This window comes from Mesoplodon densirostris, chromosome X (genome assembly GCF_025265405.1).
Source record: "Mesoplodon densirostris isolate mMesDen1 chromosome X, mMesDen1 primary haplotype, whole genome shotgun sequence".
NCBI lineage: Eukaryota > Metazoa > Chordata > Mammalia > Artiodactyla > Ziphiidae > Mesoplodon > Mesoplodon densirostris.
The window spans coordinates 43,584,545-43,611,549 of record NC_082681.1 but is presented as its reverse complement, the minus strand read 5'-3'; the positions used below and the strand labels follow the sequence as shown (position 1 = coordinate 43,611,549).

At 37.9% G+C, this 27,005-nt stretch overlaps 1 protein-coding gene across 2 annotated transcripts in view; it reads right to left on the bottom strand.

Annotated features, from left to right (window-relative positions):
* MORC4 (MORC family CW-type zinc finger 4) overlaps positions 1–27,005 on the bottom strand; it is a 50,153-nt gene that overhangs the window by 3,576 nt on the left and 19,572 nt on the right. For both annotated transcript variants that reach the window (XM_060087155.1, XM_060087156.1), the window contains exons 9-14: positions 25,680–25,780; positions 16,879–16,977; positions 13,184–13,312; positions 11,193–11,261; positions 10,746–10,797; positions 9,188–9,363 (exon numbers count right to left, since the gene is read on the bottom strand). In XM_060087155.1, the coding sequence (XP_059943138.1) occupies positions 9,188–9,363; positions 10,746–10,797; positions 11,193–11,261; positions 13,184–13,312; positions 16,879–16,977; positions 25,680–25,780 (626 nt within the window). The remainder of the gene's footprint in view (positions 1–9,187; positions 9,364–10,745; positions 10,798–11,192; positions 11,262–13,183; positions 13,313–16,878; positions 16,978–25,679; positions 25,781–27,005) is intronic.

Sequence of the window (27,005 nt, the reverse complement as noted above, 5' to 3'; positions counted from 1 at the left end):
CTTCTCTTCATTTTCCCACCCCTAAGGATTCTGTCTTTAATTACCCTCTCTTCTCTCCCTGCATTTTTCTTTTTATTTATTTAATTATTTAACTATTTAATTATTTAATCATTCATTCATTTGGCTGTGCCGGGTCTTCGTTGTGGCATGCGAACTCTTAGTTGAGGCATGCATGTGGGACCTAGTTCCCCGACCAGGGATCGAACCTGGGCCCCCTGCATTGGGAGCGTGGAGTCTTAACTGCTGGACCACCAGGGAAGTGCCCCTACATTTCTCTTCTTTGGTAATCTCATACAGTCTTTTGGCTCTAACTTCTGGAAGATATCTTCCAAGTCATTTTCCCAGCCTTGATCTCCAGTACTGAATTTCAAACTGCCTGTTACACATTTCTTTCTGGAGGTCTCACTGGTATCTCACTCGGTATGTATAAAACTAACCTTTCACCTTCACCTTCAAACCTGCTCCCTCTCCCACGTTTCCTATTTTTGTTATGACACCATCAAACTCTCAGTAATTTCATATAGTTCTACCACTATCAATACCCAAGTTCAAGTTCTCATTACCTCTCTTGGACGCTTGCAATGGCCTCCTCCAGTCTCCCCTTGTCACACCTCCAGATCACCCACTGCCAAGTTAATCTTCCTAAGGCATTGCTCTGATTATGTTACCTCCCTATTTGCAATCTTTAGTTATTGTTCCCCACAACATAAAAGCTCAGATGTCTTAGCTTGGTATTCAAGCTTTTCCCTTCCAAAACACAGGAACCATTTACTGAGCACTTCACTCTGTGCCAGACAGCTCTTAATGTGTATGGTCTCACCCAATTCTCCCAATAACCCTGAGGGAGGCGGTATTTTTATCTTCATTTTAAAAAGAGGATGCTCAGGCCTAGAGAGATTAACTTTCCGAAGGTCATGCAGCTAGTGAGTGGCAGAGCTGGGATATAATTTGGCCCTAGCTTTATTTCTCACTACTTCCCTTCAAAGATACCAGCCAAACAGAATGCCCCACAAATTCTCAGGCTGCTTCTTTTGAAAGGAATACACTTCTCCTCCTCACCACTGCAGGTCTTAAGTCCAGTTCAAATGCCACTTCTGAATTCCTATGGCACTTTAACACTCTCTCTATAATATATATTACTTTCTACTGTGTGTGTGTGTGTGTGTGTGTGTGTGTGTGTGTTGCAGGTTTCCCACTAAAGTATAAACTCCTTAACAGAAGGTAGTTTAACTAACTTGCTACATGGAGATGAGGGAAAAAATTTTGCAAATAAGAGGCAATCAAAAAAGGAACTATTATGTTAATGAGAGACAATGAGCGGATTTTACTTACTGGTTCTGTAAATACTCCAGGTTCTTCTCTCTAGGAATCAAACCTTATTCCAGACCTGTATTCACTGATTCAGTAGAGATTAACTTAGGGTTTACATAGCAGGAATTATTTTCCAACTACATACTTTCTTCTCATTTTCTTTTTTCTTTCAGTCATATTCCTCCATTGGCTGTCTGCAGAGAAGTCAGCTGATATTTTGATAGGGATTGCACTGAGTACTCAATTTGGGGAGTACTGCCATCTTAACAACATTAAATCTGCTGATACACAAACATGAAATGTCTTTCCATTTGTTTAGGTCTTCTTTAATCTCATTTAACAATATTTTGTAGTTTTCAGTGTACAAGTCTAGCTTTAATTTGTTAAATTTGTTCCCAAAGATTCTATTTTTGAACCTACTATAAATAGAATTATTTTATTAATTGTTTTAATTTTTGTTGTTCCTTTCAAAGAGCCAACTTTTGGTTTCACTGATTTTCCCTATTGATTTTTTCTATTCTCTATTTCATTTCCATTCTGATCTTTATTTCCTTCTTTCTCCTTGATTTGGGTTTAGCTTGCTCTCATTTTTGTAGTTTCTTAAGGCGGAAGTTTGTTACCAATTTGAGGTATTTCTTCAATTTTAATATAAGCATTTACAAATATAATTTTCCCTCTGAATACTTCATTAGCTTCAATCCATAAGTTTTTGTATATTTTATTTTCATCTTAAGATATTTTCTAATTTCCCTTGTGACTTCTTCTTTTACTCATTTGTTATTTTGGAGTGTTATTTAATTTCTACATATTTGTGAATTTCCCAAATTTCCTTCTGTTCTTGATTTCTAATTTAATTCCACTGTGGTTGGAGAACATCCTTTGTATGGTGTCAATTCTTTTCAATTTGCTGAGGCTTGTTTTATGGTCTAACATATGGTCTATCCTGGAGAATATTCCATATGCACTTGAGAAGAATATGTATTATGCTGTTTGGGGGTGAAGTGTTCTGCACATATCTGTCAGGTCCAGTTGGTTTATAGCATTCTTCAACTGTTTTACTTCCTTGTTGATCTTCTACCCATTACTGAAAGTGAGATATATTTTTTTACATCTTTATTGGAGTATAATTGCTTTACAATGGTGTGTTAATTTCTGCTGTATAACAAAGTGAATCAGCTATACGTATACATATATCCCCATATCTCCTCCCTCTTGCGTCTCCTTCCCACCCTCCCTATCCCACCCCTCTAAGGTGGTCACAAAGCACCGAGCTGATCTCCCTGTGCTATGTGGTTGCTTCCCACTAGCTATCTATTTTACATCTGGTAGTGTATATATGTCAATGCTGCTCTCACTTGGTCCCAGCTTCCCCTTCCCCTTTCCCCATGTCCTCAAGTCCATTTTCTACATCTGCGTCTTTATTCCTGTCCTACCCCTCAGTTCATCAGAACCTTTTTTTTTTAGATTCCATACATATGTGTTAGCATATGGTATTTGTTTTTCTCTTTCTGACTTACTTCACTCTGTATGACAGACTCTAGGCCCATCCACCTCACTACAAATAACTCAATTTTGTTTCTTTTATGGCTGAGTAATATTCCATTGTATATATGGGCCGCATCTTCTTTATCCATTCATCTGTCGATGGACACTTAGGTTGCTTCCATGTCCTGGCTATTGTAAATAGTGCTGCAATGAACATTGTGGTACATGTCTCTTTTCGAATTATGGTGAAAGTGGGATATTAAAGTTTCCAACTATTATTGTTAAATTATCTGTTTCTCCCTTCAGTTCTGTCTGCTTTTGCTTCATGCATTTTGGGGGTTCTGTTGTTAGGTCCATATATGGGTATAATTTTTATATCTTCCTAATGGACTTTATCAATATGAAATGTCCCTCTATATATCTAGTAACATATTCTGTTTAAAGTCTATTATTCTTTCTGATATTAGTATAGCCACTCTAGCTCTCTTATGGTTCTATTTATATGGTATGTCTTTTTTCATCTTTTTATTTTCAACCTATTTGTATCTCTGAATTAAAGTGTATAGATATTAAGTTTGTGTATGTTAAAAAAATCCAATTGGATAATCTCCGTCTTTTGATTGGACTGTTTAATCTGGTCACATTTAATGTTTTTACTGTTATGTCAGAATTGACGTCCACTATTTAGCTCTCTGTTTTCTGTATGTGTCATGCCTTCTTTGCTTCTTTCTTCCTCTACTTTTCCTCTTTTCATGTTATGTGGATATTTTCTAGTTTAACATTTATGAATCTAACAATACATTACTACAATTATTACTTTATGTAATGTTATGCCTTTTGAGGAAGCTAAGAGAAGAAAGTGGAGCAAGGACATATTTATAATATTTATAAATCAACCTTCTTTTTCCATTTTTAATTTTCTTCACTTCTTACTGTGGATCTAAGTGACCATCTGGTGTTATTTCCTTACTCTAATACAGCTTTGCTCCCACCCACCTCTTTTATGCTGTTATTGGCAAATATTTTACATCTATAGACAAGCCCAACAATAAAATTATATTCATATATAAAATTATATACAAATATATACACATTGTTTATGCAATTATTCTTTAAATCAGTTAAGAATAGAAGGAGGAAGAAATATGTCACTGTATTGTCTTTTACAATTAATTACAGTTACCACTGCCAGTACTCTGTTTTTTCATGCAAATTTGAATTACTATTTGGTGTCACTTGCTTTCAAGGTGAAGAACTCTTTTTAGTATTTCTTGTATGCAGCTTTGCTAGAAACACATTCCATCAGCTTTTGTTTACATAAGAATGTACTTATTTCACCTTCATTTTCTAAAAAAGAGTTTTACTGGATTTATGATTCCCGGTTAAAAGTCTTTCTTTAAGTACTATGAATATGTCATCCCACTGCCTCCTGGTTTCCACTGTTTCTGATGAGAAGCCAGATGTTAATCTTACTGGGGTTCTGTTTTACATGATGAATATTTTCTCTTCCTGCTTTCAAGATATTCTCTTTGCCTTTGGCTTTCAATATTTTCACTGCATAGCTGTAAATCCCTTTGCATTTATCCTATTTTGAGTTACTTGAGCTTCCTGGATGTGTAAGTTAACATTTTTCATCAAATTTGGAAAATTTTCAGCCATTATTTCTTTGAATATTTTTATACCTCTTTTCCTCCCTCTCCTCTTCTTCTTGTACTCCTAATTTGCATATGTTGGTGCACTTAATGGTGTCCTACATTTTTCTGAGGCTGTTTTCATTTTTCTTCATTCTTTTTTCTCTCTATTCTTCAGACAGCATAATCTATAATTGCTGTATCTTCAAGTTTGCCGATTCTCCTGCCAACCCTAATGTGCTGCTGAGTCCCTTTAATGAAATGTTCACATTAGTTATTGCACGTTTCACCTCAAGAATTTCCATTTGGTTCTTTCAAAAAATAAATTCTGTCCCTTTATTAATTTTCTGCACTTGATGAAACATGGTCTCCTTTAGTTCTCTGAACATATTTATAATGGCTGCTTTGAAATCTTTGTTTGCTAAATCCAACATCTGGGTCTCTTTAGGAGCAGTTTCTATTACCTGCTTTCCCCCTACCCCTATGTATAGGTCACACTTTCCTGTTTCTTTGCATGTCTCATAATTTTTTTGTTGACAATTGATATTTTAGATAATAACAGTATAGCAACTCCCACTTCCCTGAGTGGTTGTTGCCACTGTTTGCTGGGTTGTTTTTTCAGTGACTTGGCTGAAGTGACTCTATGAAATTTGTTTCCCCTGTAGTATGCTGAGTATTCTGCTCAGATTTATTCTTGATTTTTATCTTTTACCTGACAATCCAGGAGTTACCCTGAGTCAGCATAGACCAAAGGTTATAATTAAGCCCTCTTAGCCAGTTAGATTTTTACCCTTTACCACTGGATATATGTGTGGCTTGGAGGCTGCTATCACAGTTCAAGGAATTCATGTTTCTACCCCACATTCAGCCAGGTAGTAGTAGCTTGGATTTTCCCTCTCCAATCACCTCTGACCCCTGGGTCAGAGTAGCTTACTGTTCATCCAGTGGTTGATTAGAAGTTGTGCTTAAGTCCCTAGTATCAGTGAGGCTCCTGCTCTCTGTTGTTTGATCTGTGTGAGGCTTGGGGACTGCATTCAAGTCCACCTTGTGTCCTGAATGAGTGTGGTCTTGTGCTTATGCACAGCCTTCCTAACCGCCAGGGTTGACTATGATCCCAGGAGTGCTCTTCTTGGCTATCTTTTTTGCTTGGTTCTCTCTGTTACCGAACTTATGATTATGCAGCCATTTTGCTTGTTGTAACTTGCATCAAGGAGCTATGAGTGCCCTCGTAATTGTTTGCCACTAAGATTTCCATTGTTTGTGACAATGCCCTTAGGAATGGAATTCTTCATGATCTGTTCCACACAAAGTCAGTTCTCCCTAAGCAGAACCTCTGTGCCACTGTGCAAGAGCTGATGGCAGGGACAGTGAGTGGTCAACTCTCTAAGAGGAAAACCTTTTCTTTACAAATGGGTGCTGGGATGGTTTTTGGCTTGCTCCTTCCGGCACGAAGCTCTGCCCTATAAGTAAGCTAGGGCTGGAGCAATAGGAGTCCAGGATTGTCAGCATGCTGTCCCTAGGTGAGTGCTTCCACCCTTTGAGTGGGGGTTGGGTGGGGGAAGAGAGACCCAGTCCTCTTGATTCTGCTTGGAATAGAGCTCCTGCAAGACAGACCTGGGGGATATGAGAAATGTCAGAGGCCTAACCCCCCAGGTGAAACCATAGCTCTAGACTAGGAGCTAGGAAGAGAGGGAGCCCCCAACTTCTTGACCACACCTACCTGGATTAGAGCTTCTTGAGTAGTTACATAGCTTGTAGGGGAATGAGAGCAGGCAAATGCCAAAGATTCTTGCTGTTCTTTCTGAGATTTAATAAATTTTCTTGAATGAATGTTTCTGTACTTGCTGTATGCCCCTAGGACAATTTCTAGGAACTAGGAATGATTGCTTTGTTTTGTTTAATAATTTTTTCCAGTTAAATGGGTACTTGTTGGTGAAAGAGTTCATCACACTACTCATTTTGCCATTCTGGAAGTCTTTCTCAAAGATCATATTTTAAAACATTAATACTGGCTCTTGAATCAATCTTATTCATTTGCAAAACTGTTTTTCTATTTCTACCTCATGTTTGTTGTGTCAAATATTCCTTTAACTATATTAGAATGTCTTCCTCCTCTCCTTCCACCATTACGATGTAATTTGGATTTTTTTTTTTGGTTATCCTTGTAAAACATGAAATAATTAGCCTTTGACATGTAGCTTACTCAAAGGTTCTCTAAATATCTAAATAAATTACAGCCACTAATTCTCACCTTTCTCTGTATGCTTATGGTTACTTTAGACCTTAGTTTATACCACTCATATGAAACCTAGCATGTACCAGGGAGGCTTACATATATAACTCTGAGTACCATAAGCTCCTTCATCTTTGATTCCATCACTGCCTTAGAACACTGCTTTCATATAGTAAGCACTCAAAGGTATGTATAATGAATGAACAGAAAGGGGACTATTTCCTTTAACAGATATAAGCTGTCTTCCCCTCAAAGGTTATGCTTGCTTACATACTAGCTAAACTTACTCTTTATTGTAGGTCTTCCCCTCCCCTTGCTAGATTCGTGAGACTCACAGAGCTGTTTCCAATGACACCTCTGGAACACCTTCTAGGTCTTATAACCTACTCCACTAGAAATTTTTAAAACATGCTTGGATAATGTAGGCTTTATTTTATCTAGAGTTAAAGAGCTGTACTACATGACCCAAGGACCCTTATCAGCTTCAGGTTTGGATAACGAAGGAGACTTTTGCAACCCCTGACTAAACTTATTATTCCCTTAACATGGTTTTAACAGAAAACCTTGTATATTTTATTAAACTCTTGGGCACCTTAATTTTCCTCTATAAAATTTGAATCCCCCTATATGTGTAGCTTGAAATGACATATCATTTACTGACCTTACATAAAACATATGACATTAGCAGCATCGATTATCACATATCTCTTGAAAGAACACTATTCTCGAATTAAAATTACACGTAAATAGTCAAAGTACTCTGCCTGTCCTCCAGAGCCAAAACCCAACTCTGGATACAGCAGTTCTATAAAGACTCATATAGAAATCCTAATTAAGACTGATGAAGTATGCCACCCAATGGATGTACTGCCATACTGCACTCATAAAATACACACATACATAGGTTAGCATTTGTTATCTCCTCCAGGTTACCAAAATTCACTAGACAGTACCAAAAGAAACACTGAAGAGAAAGGAAAAGTGGTCACAGCAGGGAAAGGACAGCCTTCAAGAGCAATGACACCCTGATACTCCAGTGGCAATTCTGATACATGACCATCTCAAGGAGATCGAGGTAGAGAGGTAACAATGTACTTCGAAAAAACACAGCACTTTACTGTACACCCCTCCCAAACGAAAAGGGGAGTTGGAAAACTGTGGATGGAAACAGTAGAATTAGACTCAAATCCCTGAGACTGACTAGGCTATATTTCTTACTCTCTTGCTGTATAGATTATTTCTTACTCTCTTGCTGCATAGTTCTATCTCAGAAATAGCTCCTTCAATATGACTCGATTCAACCACTAGTTACTGAGTACCTACTCTCTTCCAAGGCACTATTCTTGATGCTTTCATACAGATTCTCACTTAATTCCTTTAGAGTTCTCCTAGTTTTTCTCCTAACAGTTTACTTCTTCTTGAGGCTTTTTGTTCATGCTCGGGGTGACACGGGGTTCCTTCAGTATCTACAGGGCTTAATTGTGGAAGAATCACTGAACAGGGGACTTGCACACATAAAGAGATGTTTGTCTAGGTATAAGAAGCTGAAAAGACCCACCTAAGAAGCAAGAAAGAAGGAAAGGAATCAGTAACATTGGCAGGGGCGGGGGCAGGAATCATTTTTACCCTATTATATATTCCACTGCTTTTTTCCTACAGTATGTTAGGAAAATATCCAAACTGAAAAGGGTTAATGAAAACTTCACAACCAACTATTTAACAGTCATATTATTGAGGACTATAGAAGGTTCTACTGTTAGAGAACAACTCTGTACCTTCCCTATGGCTTGGCCCTGCCCAAAGTGAGAAGCACAGTGGCGAGGACAAAGCAAGTCATAAATAGCAGTCCTGAGTTCCAGTCTCATGGCAGCATAGGGGCAGTCATACCTTTTAGTGCTTCAAATATTCCTGATGTTTAAGAAAATTTCTGTTGTAAAGACTAACAAAATAATATTGATAAGGTGCTAGAAGATGAACAAGTAAATCCCAAGACTAAACTTATACTAAAAATTTACCCTAGGAAACAATGAACTAGAAGGCTTACCTAATGGCACAAACTTCTAATACTTATTTTTATATGTGGCTAACATGTGCTAGGCCTACAGGGCTGCACAGGATTTCAATAGTCCTAAACTTAAGGAAAGAAACAATGCTTATCTATGTAATGTTACCTTACATTTGTATAGTACATTACGCTTTTCAAAGGGTTTTCATGTCCATTATTTCACTTACACAATTCCCAACATAATGTGAATACATAATCCATAAAAGAGCATTTGTCAGATGATGATCACATCAAAAAAGTAAAAAAAGAAAAAGATCGACAGACTTGACATGACAGTTATAATGCTGAAAAATGGGGGATACATGCAACATACAATTCTATCAACCCAAAATGGTGTTTCTCCTTCTGAACTCCATGCCAGGCCTTAGGAAAAACATAAACATTATAACCATACCAATTTATTTTACCGGAAAACAAACCCTGAGGCTTATTACTGAAGAGAATCTATGTTTTTTTACCCACCTGGAAAACTGAAAAACACTGGAATCCAGAGGCTTAAGTTGAAGAGAAGGTGCTCTGCTTTCTTCTCCAACAGATGAAAGCCGGCTAGGGCTATCAATTCCCTCATATTCAATCGTCTTATTGTTCAAGTCATCCATATCTTGAATAGAAGGGATCTTGAGTGGATTAGTGAATACCTAGCAAAGAAAGAAACAACTCATAAAAAATCCCAATTTCAAACTAAATACCAAAGGATGAGTCAATCCTTCTGATGCTAGGAAAGAACACTTGGCCAAATAAAAACGAACTGTTTCCTACACAAAACAAACAGCGCGCAGTAATGTACACTAGAACACTGACCCCAGGCACGTTCAGTTATAACCTTATCAACTGGACACGAACAGACCTCCCCAACTCACTTATTGGCTCCTAGAGTCATCCCACCCGCAACACAAACCCAGGCCCCCTAGTCACTGTCTAATTCTCTCTTGTGACCCAGTTTAAGGCTGGGTTTTCACTCCTCTGAGCTCTGTGATGAGGGAAGGGATGGAGGGAGTAAGCACTGCAGCAAGGGCCTGTGCTGGTCTTGGAGAAATGCATGCGAGAGACTAATATATATTCGTATTGCACACACACAGAGACATGCATCTGGGATCTTGTGGGAGAGCCAGCTTATGAAGATAGTATGAATGATGAAGGTGAAGGAGTATAAAGGGGAGGTAAACTGAATGAGGACAGGGCGGTCCAGGAAATCTCGCAATCTCTAGATCAGACTATTAAGCCAAGACATGAGGGTATGCAACCTGTTTATTAATACACCTGGGTCTTGGAAGGATATCAGAGGAAGAATTAGTATTTAATTGCCTCTATCCTCACCAGTCTGACCTACCCTGACTGAGTGGGTGGAAGGTGAATCTAACATGCTACTAGCAGATATCTCTGGGAAAAAGGGTCAAGAGGAAAATCATGCAGAAAGGCAAGGTTGGGTGGGGAAGATATATGGGTGCTATGGTGGCTGTCAGGAAAGGAGTGTCCCTGAAAGGACGGCCAACCTTATTGCACCCTTCAGCGTCCGGAGCTGGGCAACCATGTCCGAGAGACAGTGCTCCTGAAAATTCAAAACAGCAGAGTCTTTATAAAGCCAGCCAGCCTGAAAGCAGGGATAGGGAGGGGCACAAAGAACCACCCCTTCTTCCCAAGAGGAAGGAGAAAGGAGTCACCCCTGAATCCTGGAAGAAAGGAGACTGAGGAAAACCAGACACTCAACAGGAGCAGCCTGTATGAGGATGGAACATAGCCCTGAATATTCTGTGACACCGAATGTGACATTCACACTGTCCAGAATCAGTACTGAATCCAAATCTGGGCAATAAATGATTTGGCTTTTCTATTTTTGGTGATCTGAACATCAGTAACAGTAGATCAAAGCAAAATCAAAAGATCCAGTGAAAAAAAAGACCACCAGAACAACTGGTTTGTTATTTCTATGCAGCTTTCAAGAGTGCTGCTTCCTTCAACCTATATCCTCTGTTGGGGAAAATTTTGTGTAAGAAAAGCAAGAGGGTGGACTGTCTCTCACCTGGTGGCTCTCACTTTTCACTGGTACCTTCTTCTTCTCAACAGTTTGATCTCTAGGAGAAGATAAAAGGGCTATTTAGTCCACTCATGAAATTTCTCAGTCTGAAATGGATTACCAATTATAGACTTAGGTTATAATGTTCCTTCTAAACTAGAAATAGTGTGAGCCTTGTTGAGTAACTAAGTGTTCCTTCCTGAACTCTGCTACTGAAGAGAGATTTCAAATGCCCTATCAAAAGGTGGGGGGAAGAGGGAGAGAGGTTAAAGTCAATCACTAGTTGAGACATTCAGGAGATGATTAGAAAGAATAAAGAACTGGAAGACCAGAGAGGTGAATAGGGAAATCATTAAAAAAAATCATCTCTCTTCTCAAAATCCCCCTGTCCTATTAGGAAGGGTCAGGCTCCTCTACCGTATGATATAGAGTACCACCTCGGGTATACTCAACTGTTTCTTAGCTTTGCTCAAGTACAAGTCTTCATCAATGAGTTCTTGTTCCTCTGGAACAGAGCACCTCCTGCAGTACAGAGAAGAAATCATCTTTCAGAAACAAAATGTGCCCTTCACTGTTACCCTTTACTTTCCTCACGACTATGACAAGGCAGGTTAACCACCCTCTAACATTACAGAGTTCATATTCCACCCACATTACAAAACCTGTGTGCAGGATAACATGTAGCAATTCTCTTTTCAAGGCATATCATATCATTATTTTTGGTGTATACATCACCATTCTCCCAAGACACTCAAAGTACTAAAGCATAATCTCTAGTTCTACACAGTGAAGTTCAAGCACAAGAGAGACTTGCTTGAGGTTCCATACAAAGAGAATATTGCTGAGACTAGAACCGAGGTCTTTTGCTTCATGTACTAAGAAAGTAATTCCCAAGGTGCCATCTAGAAGCAGGAGCATCCCTAGACTATGTGATGATGCCTGAAGAGGAAAATCAGAGGCTATGATAGAGAGCAGCAAGAAGCGACTAGGAGCTGACATTGTAAAAGGAACAGAACAGACACTAGCAAAGAGGAGAAAAAGAGAATTCTATAAATGAAAAGACTAGATGTAAAGCACGAGGAAGAGAATTTTAGGAGTAAAAGCTGAAAGGAGTACTAGAAAATGTAGTCAATGGACAAATGCAATCCTAGAAATAAACAAAAATTAATAATAATTGGAAACCCTATGTTATACCCATTTTATTAGGGCACAGAGTGTCCTGGAAGGCTATATCTCTTGGACTAAGTATAGACTGATAGCATATATATAGGATTCAAAAATGAGACTTCTAAGCGCTCAGTCCTACTTTTTTTTTTTTTTTTTTTTCACGGTACGCGGGCCTCTCACTGTTGTGGCCTCTCCCGTTACAGAGCACAGGCTCCGGACGCGCAGGCTCAGCGGCCCTGGCTCACGGGCCTAGTTGCTCCACGGCATGTGGGATCTTCCCGGACTGGGGCACAAACCCGTGTCCCCTGCATCAGCAGGCGGACTCTCAACCACTACGCCACCAGGGAAGCCCTCAGTCCTTCATTTTAATCACACAACCCTAAGAGATACTTAGGCACATCTGGAGACTACGGGGAAATGCTTGCTCATTACAGACCTGGACTTCGTTTATTTCATTTCCTCCATTTTAAACATTTTTTTCTAAAAAGCATACTCTGGTTTAGTACCTTTTTTCTATCAGCATTTATTCTGCAGAAAAAAGTTAAGAAAGTCACAGCTGAATTGAAGCAAACTGAGTTATTATTATCAACCTATGTTGATATAAAAATATTTGTTAAATTGAAATGAATACCCATGGATATGACAGGCACTATCTAGATGTTAGCTGCTTCAAGAAACACATGGTATATTAGAAAGACAAACATGTAAACAACCTGCATTGAATGTACGATAGGTACTACAACAGATGCAAGTATAGGAAGCATATGAAGAAATCTGTCAACTCAACCTGAAACATAAATCCCTTGTTCTCAAATAATTTATAATCTCTTGAAGAGCCCAAGTATATATATATGAAAAACATCCAAAAAATTCAAACAGTACGTGAACAAATGTGAAGAATTAAATACCACAGGAAGCCAGAGTAAAATAACTGCAAACTACTGTCAACTGGAGAAGTATCACACAAAATACTTAAGCTTACCAGATGGATATGATTTAGATAGGCAGATGGAATACAGAAATTCACTGTAAGCAAGTGGAATGACAGTATCAAGTCATGGAGATGGGAATACGTATGGCATGTGTGGGGAAGAGTGAAGCCACAGGCCTGCTAAAGCAGAAGGTTTGTGTTGAGATACAATGAATAGGTAGAGTGGGACCTGTTAGCATAGGGGCTTGAATGCCAGGGTGAAGAGTGTGGACTTGAGATGAAAAGTGTTTTAGGATACAGAGACAAATCAGGAGTTCTCTGACATAATACTGAGTCTTAACCTTACCTGTACTTTGGATGTGAATTATAGTAACAAAACCATCTTGCAGGTAATGTAGATGGATCAACCTTGCCAGGAAGCTTCCTCCATTTAAGACACTCATCACACTGTACCCATGTCTGGTCAGGAATCTTCCTGAATGAAGGAAAACAGAAGTATGACTGGGTATATCCTAGCTCTATACTCTGTCTTACATTAGAAAAGCATACCGTAAAAGTGAAAGAGCATGATTTTATATATGAAATGTGTTAGAAATGTTATTGTCCAGGTGTCCAAAATGTATATATATTAAACTTCACAGATAAAATAAAGATAGGACTAGACCAGATATGGATATGAAAAATAGTAGCAAGTTTTAACATGGTGAGCTACCATATTACAGAGGTCAATAGTACTCACCTTGGAATCTTATCCTTAAGCAAACAAAAGGATAACTTTAAAATTTATTAATCAGCAAAAAGTTTTATATATATTACAATATTACTAAAAAATAAGACTGATACAATCATTTTATTTGCTTCTATCCAATCCCGTGATAGATTTGAAATGCATTTGTGAGAGTCATTGAAGCACCGTCATTAAAATGACTCCCCCATTTCCCTGCAGGCTCCCTAGTCCTCCTTTTTTTTCCTTTCAAGAAGTCTTTGTTCATACTTAAATCAAAATCAATATTAGGTTGATATTCCCAAAGTTAACCTTAAAAAGTAACATAAATCTGATTAAATTTCATAACTAGAAATGGTGGCTCCAGTTCAACAACTGGGTTAAGTTATGAAGAGAAAATTCTTCCAGAGTTCTACTCTTAAAACACATGCCCATTCCCATCTCTTCTAGGAAGTGTAACCCAGTCACCTACACCTTAGAATAAATTTGTTTCTCTGTAAGAGGAGATGATCATTATATAATAGAAGTAGTCAGCATCTAATATGTGAAAGGCAGACCAGAGTGGGAAGGAGGAAGGCTGGAGAAAAGACAGAAAGAGGGTAGAGGGACACCTAGGGCCAATTTGAAAAACATGTAATTTAGACTATAAGATTTTGTGTATGTTACATTTACACTGCTCTTATACTAGACATTTCAGTAGAGTGGTATGATTCTTTTATGTCTTAGTTCAATATTTTTCTTATCTTTTTAAATGGTGCTTTTTTCCTAGTTATAAAAGCAATATAAGCTCATATAGAAAATACAGAAAGATATAAAAAAAAGTAAAAGGTGCCCATAAGTCTACCACTCAAATACAATGCCCTCTTCTTGTTCAAAACTGTTTTAACAAAGAGAATTCATACACATTCTTGGATATATAGCTTCCTATCTCCTAGCTACAGGCTGCTCCAGCCTTGCAACCTCTAAACTCTAAGCTCAAGCCTGACCTCTGGTGTCTAAATATTTCTGTACAGTCACTGTTTTATTTAGAGCCAGAGAAAGGAGTTTCAGCCGTAGTGGAAGGGGAGAGGAAAGGTCATATTAGCTTTGGTTTTACATGCACACACACAGAAGAATCTCATGCAGGAGCGTGCCAATATTACTCTCTTGGGGACAAGCATTAGAGATGGTAACTCTCTGCCTCAGGTTACGTGCAGACCATGGTAGATCCTCCCATCCAGGCAGATAGGAGAGACTTTTAGCTTGTGCTTGCAATAAATAGGTAGTTGAAGGGGCTATGCCATATTCTCATTGCATCCTTCCAGAAGAGTGTCGTGGTTGAGGACCTGGGTTTGGGGGCCTGACTGCCTATATTTGAACATAAGTGGATCTACCACTTTCTACTTTTCCAATCTTGAACAACTTACTTAAGCTCTCAGCGTATCAGTGCCTACATTTGTAAAGAAGTAATAATATCATCTGTCTATCTCATAGGGTTGTTGTGATGATTAAACAAATACATGTAAAGAACTTAGACCAGTGTCCAGCATGTAAGTACTCAATAGATAACCATCATTCTGCCTACAGAAAAGGTTGTATAACATACATAAACACACTCCAGCAATATATGAACATCTGTTTCATTGCATTAATCACTGCTTATTTAAAAGGCAAAAAAAGGCATCTCAATTTGCATTTCTTTGAAAACCATGGATGTTGGACAGGAGTAGAGATCTTTAGAATAAGATATAGTGATATTCATACAGCAATCATGTTGCATTTAAAACAAAATTTTATATCAAACATTTGATTATTTCCATTTTTAAAAAAACATGGGTGCCTACCCCAAAATGAACCTCTAATCTTTGTCTTGATGGTATAATTGACTGTATACATGTTGTTACACATCCTATCCTGTATATTATGCTCCTTTCCTGGCCTACTAAGGCATTTCATCCTGATCCACCATTCTGTGTGTAATTTCCTGTCTTAGATTCAATAAATTCTACATCTGTTTCTGACATGCTGGGTTCTCTACTTCTAGTCTCAAATTTTTTGGTACCGTTCCAACAATGTTCGCTAGTAATAAAGAGAAGGGAAATTGGCTAATATTTCTGAATGCCTAAATGCCTACTATATGCCAGGTACTGTGCAAAAAAGGTTATGTCATCTAACTTAATATACTCAGAGAGGTCAAGTGACTTACTTAACCTAAGCTCAACCAACTATTAAGAAGCAGATCTAATAGACTTGTGGTTGCCAAGGGGGAGTGGGTAGGGGAGGGAAAGAATGGGAGTTTGGGATTACCAGAGGCAAACTACTATATATAGGATGGATAAACAACAAGGTCCTACTGTATAGCACAGGGAACTATATTCAATGTCTTGTGACAAACCATAATGGAAAAGAATATGAAAAAGAATATACATATGTATAACTCAGTCACTTTGCTGTACAGAAGAGATTAACACAACATTTTAAATCAACTATACTTCAATAAAATCTAAAAACAAACAAAAACTAAGAGACATTTATCCATGATTTAATTTCATGATTTTTGCCTAATTATTTGAAAGTAGAGAATACACTAGTGATTTATTTAGGGTTTTAAGTAATCATAATTTTTTTTTTAGATGTTGGGGTAGGAGTTTATTAATTAATTTATTTATTTTGGCTGTGTTGGGTCTTCGTTTCTGTGTGAGGGCTTTCTCTAGTTGTGGCAAGCAGGGGCCACTCCTCATCACGGTGCACGGGCCTCTCACTATGGCGGCCTCTCTTGTTGCGGAGCACAGGCTCCAGACGTGCAGGCTCAGCAGTTGTGGCTCACGGGCCCAGCTGCTCCGCGGCATGTGGTATCCCCCCAGACCAGGGCTCGAACCTGTGTCCCCTGCACTAGCAGGCAGATTCTCAACCACTGCACCACCAGGGAAGCCCAGTAATCATAATTTTTATAGAATTTATGACCTGAAAGCAATTGTAATACATTAGATATTATATTGATACAATAAAAGTTTCAAGTTGTTTATTAAAAAAAAAAGAAGAAAAAGATCTAGATTTTCAATCCAGGAGTGGCTGATTTAAATGGTCATCATCTTCTACTATATCATGATGCCTGCAGGATAAACTGACAGTACTAAACTCTTCATATTTATGATCCAAATCACAGAAGTGTCAAACCAGAATGAAGAGGTCTAGAGAATGATGAAATTAGTACCTGTGATTTCCTATTTTCAGTTAATTAAACTTCCTTATGTGAAAAGCACCATCTTATCCCATTCCTTCCATTTGCTCCATAGACATTACCCCTAATATTTTTATATTCTAAATTGACTACTCACGGTATTGGCCTGACTATGGCTGAGGTCTCAAAATTCTCTTGGGAGGTCTTTTCCTTCCAATAAGCATTGAGCTTCTGGGCAAGGGCATTTATTGTCAACCTGAAAGAAAAAGAAAGAAATATGTCAATGTTGAGAATTTGTTGAATAATTTTGCAATCTTTAAGATGCTTCCATTTAAGAGAAACCAGCAATTTAGAATATTCAGCATAGGTCTGAACATCTACACTTTCAGAAACTAGGATGGGAATGTACTGCCTTTGTAAATTACATGTCAAAATGACAAAGTCAGTTGAAAAGGTAAGATGGTCACAAGTCCTAAAAAGTACTGTGTTCTCCAAATTTTAGAATCATGGCAAGGGGAGCTGATATTAGAGACAATGATAGGAGACTAAATTGCAGATAAGTTGTTGGGGAGTTATTCAATTGTCAGATGACTACAGGTAAACAATTGAGGACCAAGTTGAAAGGCAGAGGATCAAATACTGCACCCTATCTATTACAAATCAAACACTAACTTAAAAATGTCTATATAGTTCTTCTTTATCTAAATGCTGATCACAGCAGTTATAGCAACAGGCAACAAAGTCCCCTTCAACCTTCTACTCTATAGCTGTTAGTGGAGGCTATGCCCCAGTTATGGCTCTTGCCCTTTCTCCTTTATCTCTCTTCCCAAATGAACAACAGCAGACCCAGGGTTAAACAATATAATGTGTAGAAAACCTGAATTTTACTTTTAAAAACTGCCAATTTCTAGTGACTAATTCCTATTTAATTCTACAACCCAGGATTACAACTTAATGTAGAGCTGTACACACCTGAAACACTACAAATTTAGTTTTTAGATCTCTTGACTCCCCAGATAATTCCCCAAAGGTTTTGTAGACCTCTTCTCTCCTTAAGAGGAATTCTTCCTTAATCCCACCTTACTCATAATAAATTAGATTCTGACTACACAGAGAAGATTAAATCATATATGAGTTCCCCTATAAACTCTTATTCCCCTCCAACCTACCAATGTTCCTACCTCTATGTTTATATCCTTCCCTAAAGTCACAGATGAAAAACTATTTCTTGTTTTCTCTTAAAATTTTACTTTAAATCTACTTTTTAAAAAAGATTACATGGGATTCTGGAAAGGTGGTGGAGTAGGAAGCACCAGGAATCTGCCTTCCCATCTAGACAACGATTACACTGGCAGAATCTGTCTAATGTAACGATTTGGAACTCTGGAGTCTACTGAAGACTTGTAATTTCCAGGGGAATGCTTGGATGATAGATTGGCAAATTTCAGCTCTTAGCTACCCATCTCCTACCCCAGCCCTGTGACAGGCAGCTGTGCACACATTTCAAGACCAGCTTGCAGGAGCCAGGGTAGGCAAAAAAGACCTTGTCCTCCAAATATTGGGGATCTGTGCTCTGATCTCTGTTTGCCGCTCCTGATCACAGGATAATGTAATCCCATGGTAACCACAAGGGAAATAGCTATAAAATATACACAAAAGGAAATGAGAAGAATTTAAATGTTTCACTACAAAAAAATCAGATAAACATAAAAGAAGATAGTAATAAAGGAAATGAAGGACAAAATATCTATAAGGCATATAGAAAACAAATAGCAAAATGACAGTAGTCCTTTCTTATCAGTAATTGCTTTAAATGTAAATGGATTAAACTCTCCAAAAGACACAGAGAGATGGGTAAAATTAAAAAAATGACCTAAATATATGCTGTCTACAGGAGACTAACTTTAGATACAAAGACACAAATAGGGTGAAAGTGAAAGGATGGAAAAGGATATTCCATGTAAATAGTAACCAAAAGAGAGCAAGGGTAGCTATATAAATATCAGACAAAATATAGACTATAAATCACAAGAGCTAAAATGGTGAAGCAATCCAAGTGTTCACTGATAAATGAATGGATAAGCAAACTGTAGTATATACATACAATAGAATATTATTCAGCCTTAAAAAAGGAAGGATATTCTGACATATGTACATCATAGATGAAACTTGAGGACATTACATTAAGTGAAATAAGCCAGTCACAAAAAGACAAATACTGTATAATTTCACTTATATGAGGTACTTAGAGTAGTCAAATTCATAGAGACAGAAAGTAGAATGGTGGTTGCCAGGGGCTAGGAGGAGGTGGGAATGAGGAGTTATTGTTTAATAGGTATAGAATTTCAGTTTTGCTAGATAAAAAGAGTTCTGGAGTTGGATGGTGGTGATGGTTACATAACAATATGAATGTACTTAATACCACCGAACTGTACACTTAAAAATGGTTAAGATGGTAAATTTTATGTTATGTGTATTTTACCGCAAAAAAAAATGAAAAATAAAGGAAGTAGATTATGTGGTTACCAGGGGTTGGAGAGGAGGGGGAATGGGGAGTGACTTCTAATGGACAAGGTGTTTCTTTTTGAGGTGAAGAAAATGTTTTGGAATTAGATAGTGGTGATGGTTGTACAACTTTGTGAATATACTAAAATCACTGAAGTATACATTTTTAAATGGTGACATTTATGGCATGTGAATTATATCTCAATTTAAAAAATAAAAATAAACCTCTGTTCTCATGTACTTGGGCAAAAAATATTGAGGTGACATTTACATAGAGTAAAATTTATCTTTTTAACATGTAGTTCTATCGGTTTTAACAAATGCATACAGTCATGTAACCACCACCTCAATCAAGACACCATTCTCATGTATTTTGAAACCCTATTCCTTCTTGCAAAAACCTGGCTTGACTTCACTGTTCCAGTAATCTCTTTCCTTTTACTTCCCCAATCCTGGTATGTGGTCTATACCCACTATCTCCTCTTCATTCTCCTGTCTTAATCCCGTACAATCTAGTTTCCACTATTGCCACTACACAAAACTGTTCCTTTCCCCAATCTCATTATTCTATCAACGATCCTGTCAATATGCCAGTCTGCTAAATTTGAGGCTTTGAAGTGATCTTTCTTTCCTCTCTTTTATTTCCCTTATCCCATTATTAATTTATCACCAAATTTTTTTATCTTTTTTTCAGTATCTGTCACATACTTCCTTTCTCACAGCTACTCTTATTTCACACCTTCACCCCACACCTAGATTACTCAAATAGCATATAATCCTTCTTTCAATCTATCCTGCACCGTTTCCAGATTTATCAACTGATATAATTCATGTAGAGCACTTTATAAGCCATAAAGCAGTATATAAGTGTAATGTACTATATTCTTAAGATAGAATTGTTTCAAGTCACCCCTCTACTCAAGAATACACAACGAATTCTCATTGCCTAAAGCATCAACTACTCTATCCAATGTCCCTCTAAGACAGAAGTTCTCAAACTATCTCAGTTCATGGTACCTTTAGTGTCCCAAGTTTTTCATGGCACACTTAGGTCTAAAGAAATATGTACTGGTTCCAATTACTATTAAACGGTTATGTCCAAACAACTTAATAAGTATTTATGTACTAAAATTTAGTGTCCATTTGAAAAAATATATGTATATATTTTAAAAATATTTCTGTTTCAATCTTAAATAGCCACAATTACTTATAATGGAATGGGTATGCCTGTTGGGTATTGTACAACTACTCAAACCTTGGAGTCAAACTGGACACAACTTCCCTCATTTCTTATTCAACACTGATTTTTGGTATTACTTTCTTTTTATCACAGCAATCACAAAAAACCCAGATTCACAAAGATATGATATAATCAAGAGGAATGTAAACATTTTTGTACCTGAAAGTGGGGTGCTACCATAACAAATACCTAAAAATGTGGAAGTGGCTTTAGAATTGGGCAGTGGGCAGAGGGTGGAAGAATTGGAGGAGCATTACAGAAATTGCCTGGATTGCCTTGAATAGACTGTTAGTACAAATATGGATGTTAAACACCCCACTGGTGAGGGTTCAGAAGGGCAGAGCATGGTCGAGAAAACACAAATTTCCTCAGAGTATATCTAAATCATTGTGAACAGACTGTTAGTAGAATTATGGATGTTAAAATTGTTGCTGGTGAAGGCTCAGAAGGAAATGAGGAACATGTTATTGGAAAACTTGAGGGAAGGTGATCCCCGTTACATACTGGCAGAAAGCTTAGCAGAATTGTGTCCCACAGTTATGTGGAAAGCAGAACTTGTAAATGATAAAATTGGACATTTAGCTGAGGAGACTTCCAAGCAGGCTGTTGAGAGTGTGGCCTGGTGGCTGCTTGCTGCTTATATAAAATGTGAGAGGAAAGAAATAAATTGAGGGAAGAACTGTTGAACAAAAAGGAACCAGGACTTAATGATTTTGGAAATTCTCAGTTTATCCAGACTGCAAAAGATGCTAAAATTTAGAAAGATGCTCTAGAGAAAAAGCCAAGGCAGTGGCTGGACAACCTTTTGCTAATATCTCAGGAAGATCAAAAGGTCAAAGTATTCAGTCACACAAAAAGCTCTCTGAAAAGATTAAACACGTGAATCAGATCTCCACCACCATCTCAGCAGAAGCCAAGAACAGAAATAGGATTATCTAGGAAAGACATGTCAAGAGTCTCTTGTCTGATGGAGTGAATATCCATGATATATACTTGAGACCCATAAGGTTCTTGAGAATGGTATACAAGGACAAAACTGCTAGATTGGACTGAAAGGGACATAGAGAGTATAAATGAAAGAAGGCAGTTAGACCCCCAAAACTCTAGAGTTAAGAAACAGGCTGATGAAACTACTCAGCTACTAATACATGCTACCCTTCAAGAAAAAGGAAAAATGAGTCTGTGGGTGGAGCCATGAGGACAGAGAACAAAGCCTTAAATCCAGAGGGTGGAGCTGAAAGCCCCAGAAGAGTATTCCCAGGCCTTGAAGTTTTTTTTTTTTTTTTTTTTTTTGCGGTACGAGGGCCTCTCACTGTTGTGGCCTCTCCTGTTGCAGAGCACAGGCTCCGGATGCGCAGGCTCAGCGGCCATGGCTCACGGGCCCAGCCGCTCCGCCCCATGTGGGATCTTCCCGGTCCGGGGCACGAACCCGTGTCCCCTGCATCGGCAGGCGGACTCTCAACCACTGTGCCACCAGGGAAGCCCCAGGCCTTGAAATTTAATGGAGTTAGCCTGGAAATTGTTTGGAATCTGTGATTCCTTTTTCCTTCATTTTTTCTCCCTGTTTGAACTGGAACATCTATAACTGTTATCCTATGCCTGTCCCACCATTATATTTTGGGAGTAAATACGAGAAAACAAAAAGACACACATCTGCAGATGGAGAGGAATTTTACCCCAAAATGCATCAGACTCAGAGTATCATCCATACCTGATTTAGATGAGGAGATTTGGGAATTTTGAGCTGATTACATTAAGAGTTTAGACTGAGCTGATGTAAGAGTCGAGACTTTTGGGGATGTTGGGATGGGGTAAATGTATTCAGCATGTGTGATGTAAGTGGATCTTAAGGGGCCAGAGGGCAGACTGTAGTAGCAGAAAAATGGTCCTCCAAATATGTCTATGTCCTAATCCCTGAAACCTGTGAATATATTAGATTACATGTCAAGGGGGAAATCAGGTTGCAGATGGAATTAAGGTTACTCATCAGCTGACCTTAAGATAGGGAGATTACCTTGAATTACCAACATAATCATTAAGGGTCCTTAAAAGTGGAAGAGTGAGGCAGAAGAGTCAGAATCAGAGAAGGAGAGCGATGACAGAAGCAAGGTCATCAGAGTGTTATGATGTGATGACGCAGCCCACCACTGATGGCTTTGAATATGGATGGAGGAAGAGGGCCATGGGCCAAGGAATACTGGCAGCCTCTAAAAGTTGGAAAAGTCAAGGAAATGGATTCTCCCTTAGAGCCTCCAGAAATAAATGCAGCCTTGCCAACACCTTGATCTTAGCCCAGTGAGATCTATGATGGACTTCTAACCTACAGAACTCTAAGACAATATTCCAGTGTTGTCTTAAGGCACTAAGTTTGTGGTAATTTGTTACGACAGCAACAGAAAACAATTTCTATTGCTTAGGCAAGAGTCAATATCACTGTATTCCCCTCGAAAATTTTAAACATCCTGTGGCTCCTCTGTGAGTTCATTATGTGCACCTTGGCACACAGTTTGGGAACTGTGGCTCCAGGACAGGGGTCAGCAAACTACAGCCTGTGGGGCAAATCCGGGCCACTGCCTGTTTTGGTAAACAAAATTGTATTGGACACAGACACCGTTCATTCCTTTATTGTCTATGGCTGCTTTCCTACTACAGCAGAATTGAGTAGTAGTGACAGAGACCATACGGCCTACAAAGCTTAAAATATTTATTTCCTGCCCCTTCACAGAAAAATTTGCCAACCCCTGCCCTAGGACAGGGCCATACTCTATCCATCTGACTTCATTCCCCTTCACTCTACTTACATCCCCTTATCCCCACTCCCCATATTCTTCCCACTCTGAGTTGCTGTCACTTAGCTCACGCTATAATTCCATCCTGGAATTCCCTTCCCTCCCTTTTCTAAACCTGTATCCTTTAGGCAAATCTCAAGTCATACCTTCTACCTAAAACCTTCCCTATCTGTTCTATCAGGGAATGTTTCCTATACCATACCACTTAGTTTTGATTGATCAAACAGCAAGTTTATTGCTCTCTAAACTGTTTCGTGTCTGTGACAATCCGTCATTACAATTACACTGTGAGCTCCTCAAAGACAGCAACCATGTCTCAAATTTCTCTGGAAAACTCCACAAAATCTAGCCACTGTGTCATGTACCAGTGAGGTGTTCACTTAGTATGCGTTGACTGCATTTCTTTAGCTGAAATTCACTCTAAAAATGTTATAAGTTTGAGCCCTGATAGTTGTAGCTGAAATCTGATATCTACAACTATTAAAAGTGATATTACAAATGATTTATTTGTAGACATTCCAGCAGTATGATGGCTGGTATCTCTTATAGCGGTTTTGAAATGTATAATACTCTTAGGATGAGTTTGTGATAGCAGACAACCTTCTCTAATCGCCCTCTCAAATTCCCTTATATTTTAACTAAAGACCTTTTTCATTTAACATAAAATAAATTGAGTAAAAAGGGAAATGCTGCCAGAATTGGGATGAGTTATGCAAATTTATTACCCTCAGAAGACTCTGTATGCAGGATAGTATACTAGTTTTCTGTTTTTAATAAAATGTGTAGCAGATATTAAGCTACTTAAGCCAGAAGTCCCATATGTTTAGCTGAATAAACATACTCTCTATAGAATATCTCCATTTGGTCTCCCCTGCCATTACCTCAAACCCATCATACTGAAACAAAACATCACAAACCAAGCGTCTAATACCTCTAAACTTTAAAAGCTAGATTGGGGGGTGGCGGAGACGGCTTAAGAGGATGTTACATAATTTTTAATATCTAACATTTGGATTTCACAAATCTTAACTATTTGGTTAATTACCAGAAATTCTCTATTCCTTTCACTCAAGAGAAACAGAATGACTTGGCTCTGAGACTTTTGTCAAACTGATGTCATTTCTACACTTTCACTCTTGTGAGTCAAGTCCTAGTCAAAGATCTCCATTATGTGCCAGACTCATATTTAAAAGAGCATTTTACTTAAACTAAGGGCAGGTAGTTATTATAATCATTGAGTAGCCCGAGTGACCAAGAACCAATTACCTTGAAATTAATCTGGGGTTGTCATCCAAATAGTTCTCTGTCAAATACTAAACCTAAAATTCTTATGGTTTCATATAAACTAAGGCACAACATTTAACTAATTTTATTACAGTTTTGGACACAAAACAAAAGAGATTTGGGGAAATACTTTTCCCCCACTCTAAGAAAAGATTTGCTACTTAGATTTCTAGAAAAATGACACCAAATGTCCTCATGCCTTCTTTCTCCATCCTCCCAGAACACCCTTTGCCCTTTCAAATACTTCCCTGTGCTTAGAATTTCCTCCCCCTCTTCATCCACCTAGCAAACTCCAATTTTTCCTTGAAGTTTAAGCTCAAACATATTCTGCTCTGTGAATCCCTTTAGGCATATTTAAAGCTTCTTCCCATTTGGCATACATCCCCTATTAAAGCAACTATTCTATAGGTATTTAAGTTTCTTATTTACATATATCTCGTCCTATTTGTTCATAGGCATCAAGGATTCTTAACTTTCATTCTTATGTCCCTAATACCTGGCACATAGGAGATATCTCACAATACTTGATGAAAGAAGGAATGTATGATCCACCCCTCCCCACAAGTTTTAAAACAAACTATTATATCCTGGCTTTAGCAACTCCCTTCTTTGTCTCCTAAAAATATCCTTGCTGGTTCAGCCTCAATGTCAAGTTCCTTTCTGATTCTTTATTGGTCTTACCTATTAAATCTAGATGCTTCCGGGAAAACACATGTTTTTCCTGCTGCTCCAATACTTTCCTCTCAATCTGTTCACTGGCTTCAAGGAAATCTTTCGGAACAAACTTCAAACTGCTGCTTTCCCCACAACATATTCAATAACTTCAGATCCACTCATCTCTTTTCATTAAGATCAATTCCAAAGCTCTTTGTTTCACCAAAGTATTTTACTAAATAACCCCTATGCTCTTTCCCTAATTTTTAAAGTTAAGGTTTATTTCAATTGGGCTCCATACATCAGGTATCAGTAAGCTTTTAATTTAAAAATCAAATCCTTTTATCTCGAATCTTGGAAAATAGATTTAAAAGGATTCTCAGTTAACTTATGTGGCTGGTTTTTAGAGATGATTTTAGAGGTTTCAGAGAATAGAATCATATCTGAACAAACCATCAGAAACACCTCAAGTTGGGAGTGACTCACCGGTACTCCTTGGTGTACTCAAAGTCTTGTTTGTTGTAGGCAGGTTTTAAGAAATTGCACTCAATGACTCCAATTACTCCCACACCTTCTCCATGAGTTGGCTTACAAGAAAAATATTAATTTCAACACTTACATTACTGTTGACTGCCTGGAGGCACTTCCTTTTGATTCTAAACAATAATAGAAAGGTTACATAACGTTCACGGGCAAGGAGAGGCCAGGAATATCTAGAGAAACACTGAGAATGTACTCCAATAGACTGCAAGTATTACAATGAACTGGAACCTCTGGCAAATTACAGGGCAGAGATTTTTCAAACTGTGATCCATAGATTTCCTAGGATTTTCCAGAGATTAATAGCCATCTCTACTTCACCCACACTACCTACACTTTCATCTGTTTTATATTATGGGACTGCCAGAAGATTTCACTTGAACAAAGAATGACAATGCTAAAAAAAAAAGTCCAGGTTATATACTTCTGTTCTAAGGAACTAAAACCAAACTCCAAAAATTTAAGGATGCTATATAAATCACACTCCATTAAAATAAACCATTTTTATATATGTATGCCACCAAACAACTGCTAAAGAGAGTCAGACTTGCAGTATTATTAATTACAAGTTGATACAAGAGATTTTTGGATTTAAAATCATTTTTGTATACTTTAATGGAAGGAACTGAGTCGAAGTGTAATTAGACTGGCAAACAAACAAGTTGTATAAAGATGATATAACAATGAAAAGCAATATGGGCTGAAAACTAGCTCTCCTGGGTCATATGTAACTTTGTCCTACTGTGTAATATAAAGCAGTTTATCATTCTTTGTGCTTTAGCAATCTTATCTGTAAAATAGGAATGAATGGGATACTTGTGGATATTACTACTTTAAGTTGTCATCAAAATTTTAAGATGATGGTAATATTTGTATAGTTCAGTTATAGAGTACTTTTGCATAATTTATCCCATTTAAATCTCTCAACCCTGCAAATTGTAAGGTAGGCAGAGCAAGTAAAATTACTATTGTTGTTTCCATTTTACAGGTAAGGAAATTGAGCCTCAGAGAAATTAAACAATGTAGCCAAGATTACATGGCTTTTAGGTGGAAAAGCCAGGCCTCAAATCCTGGTCATAAACCACTACATTTTATACATCTTCCACGATGCCTTACTGTCTCCCCAAGAAAATGGAAAGAGCTACCTCAAACATTAATCAAGTTATATGCATGGCAGAGTTGCTGGTGCTCTAATTCTACCTCTTATTAACAGCTACCTAGAAAATGCATTCAGTAAAACTCCTGGGTTGATTGACATCTATGAAGAATGAG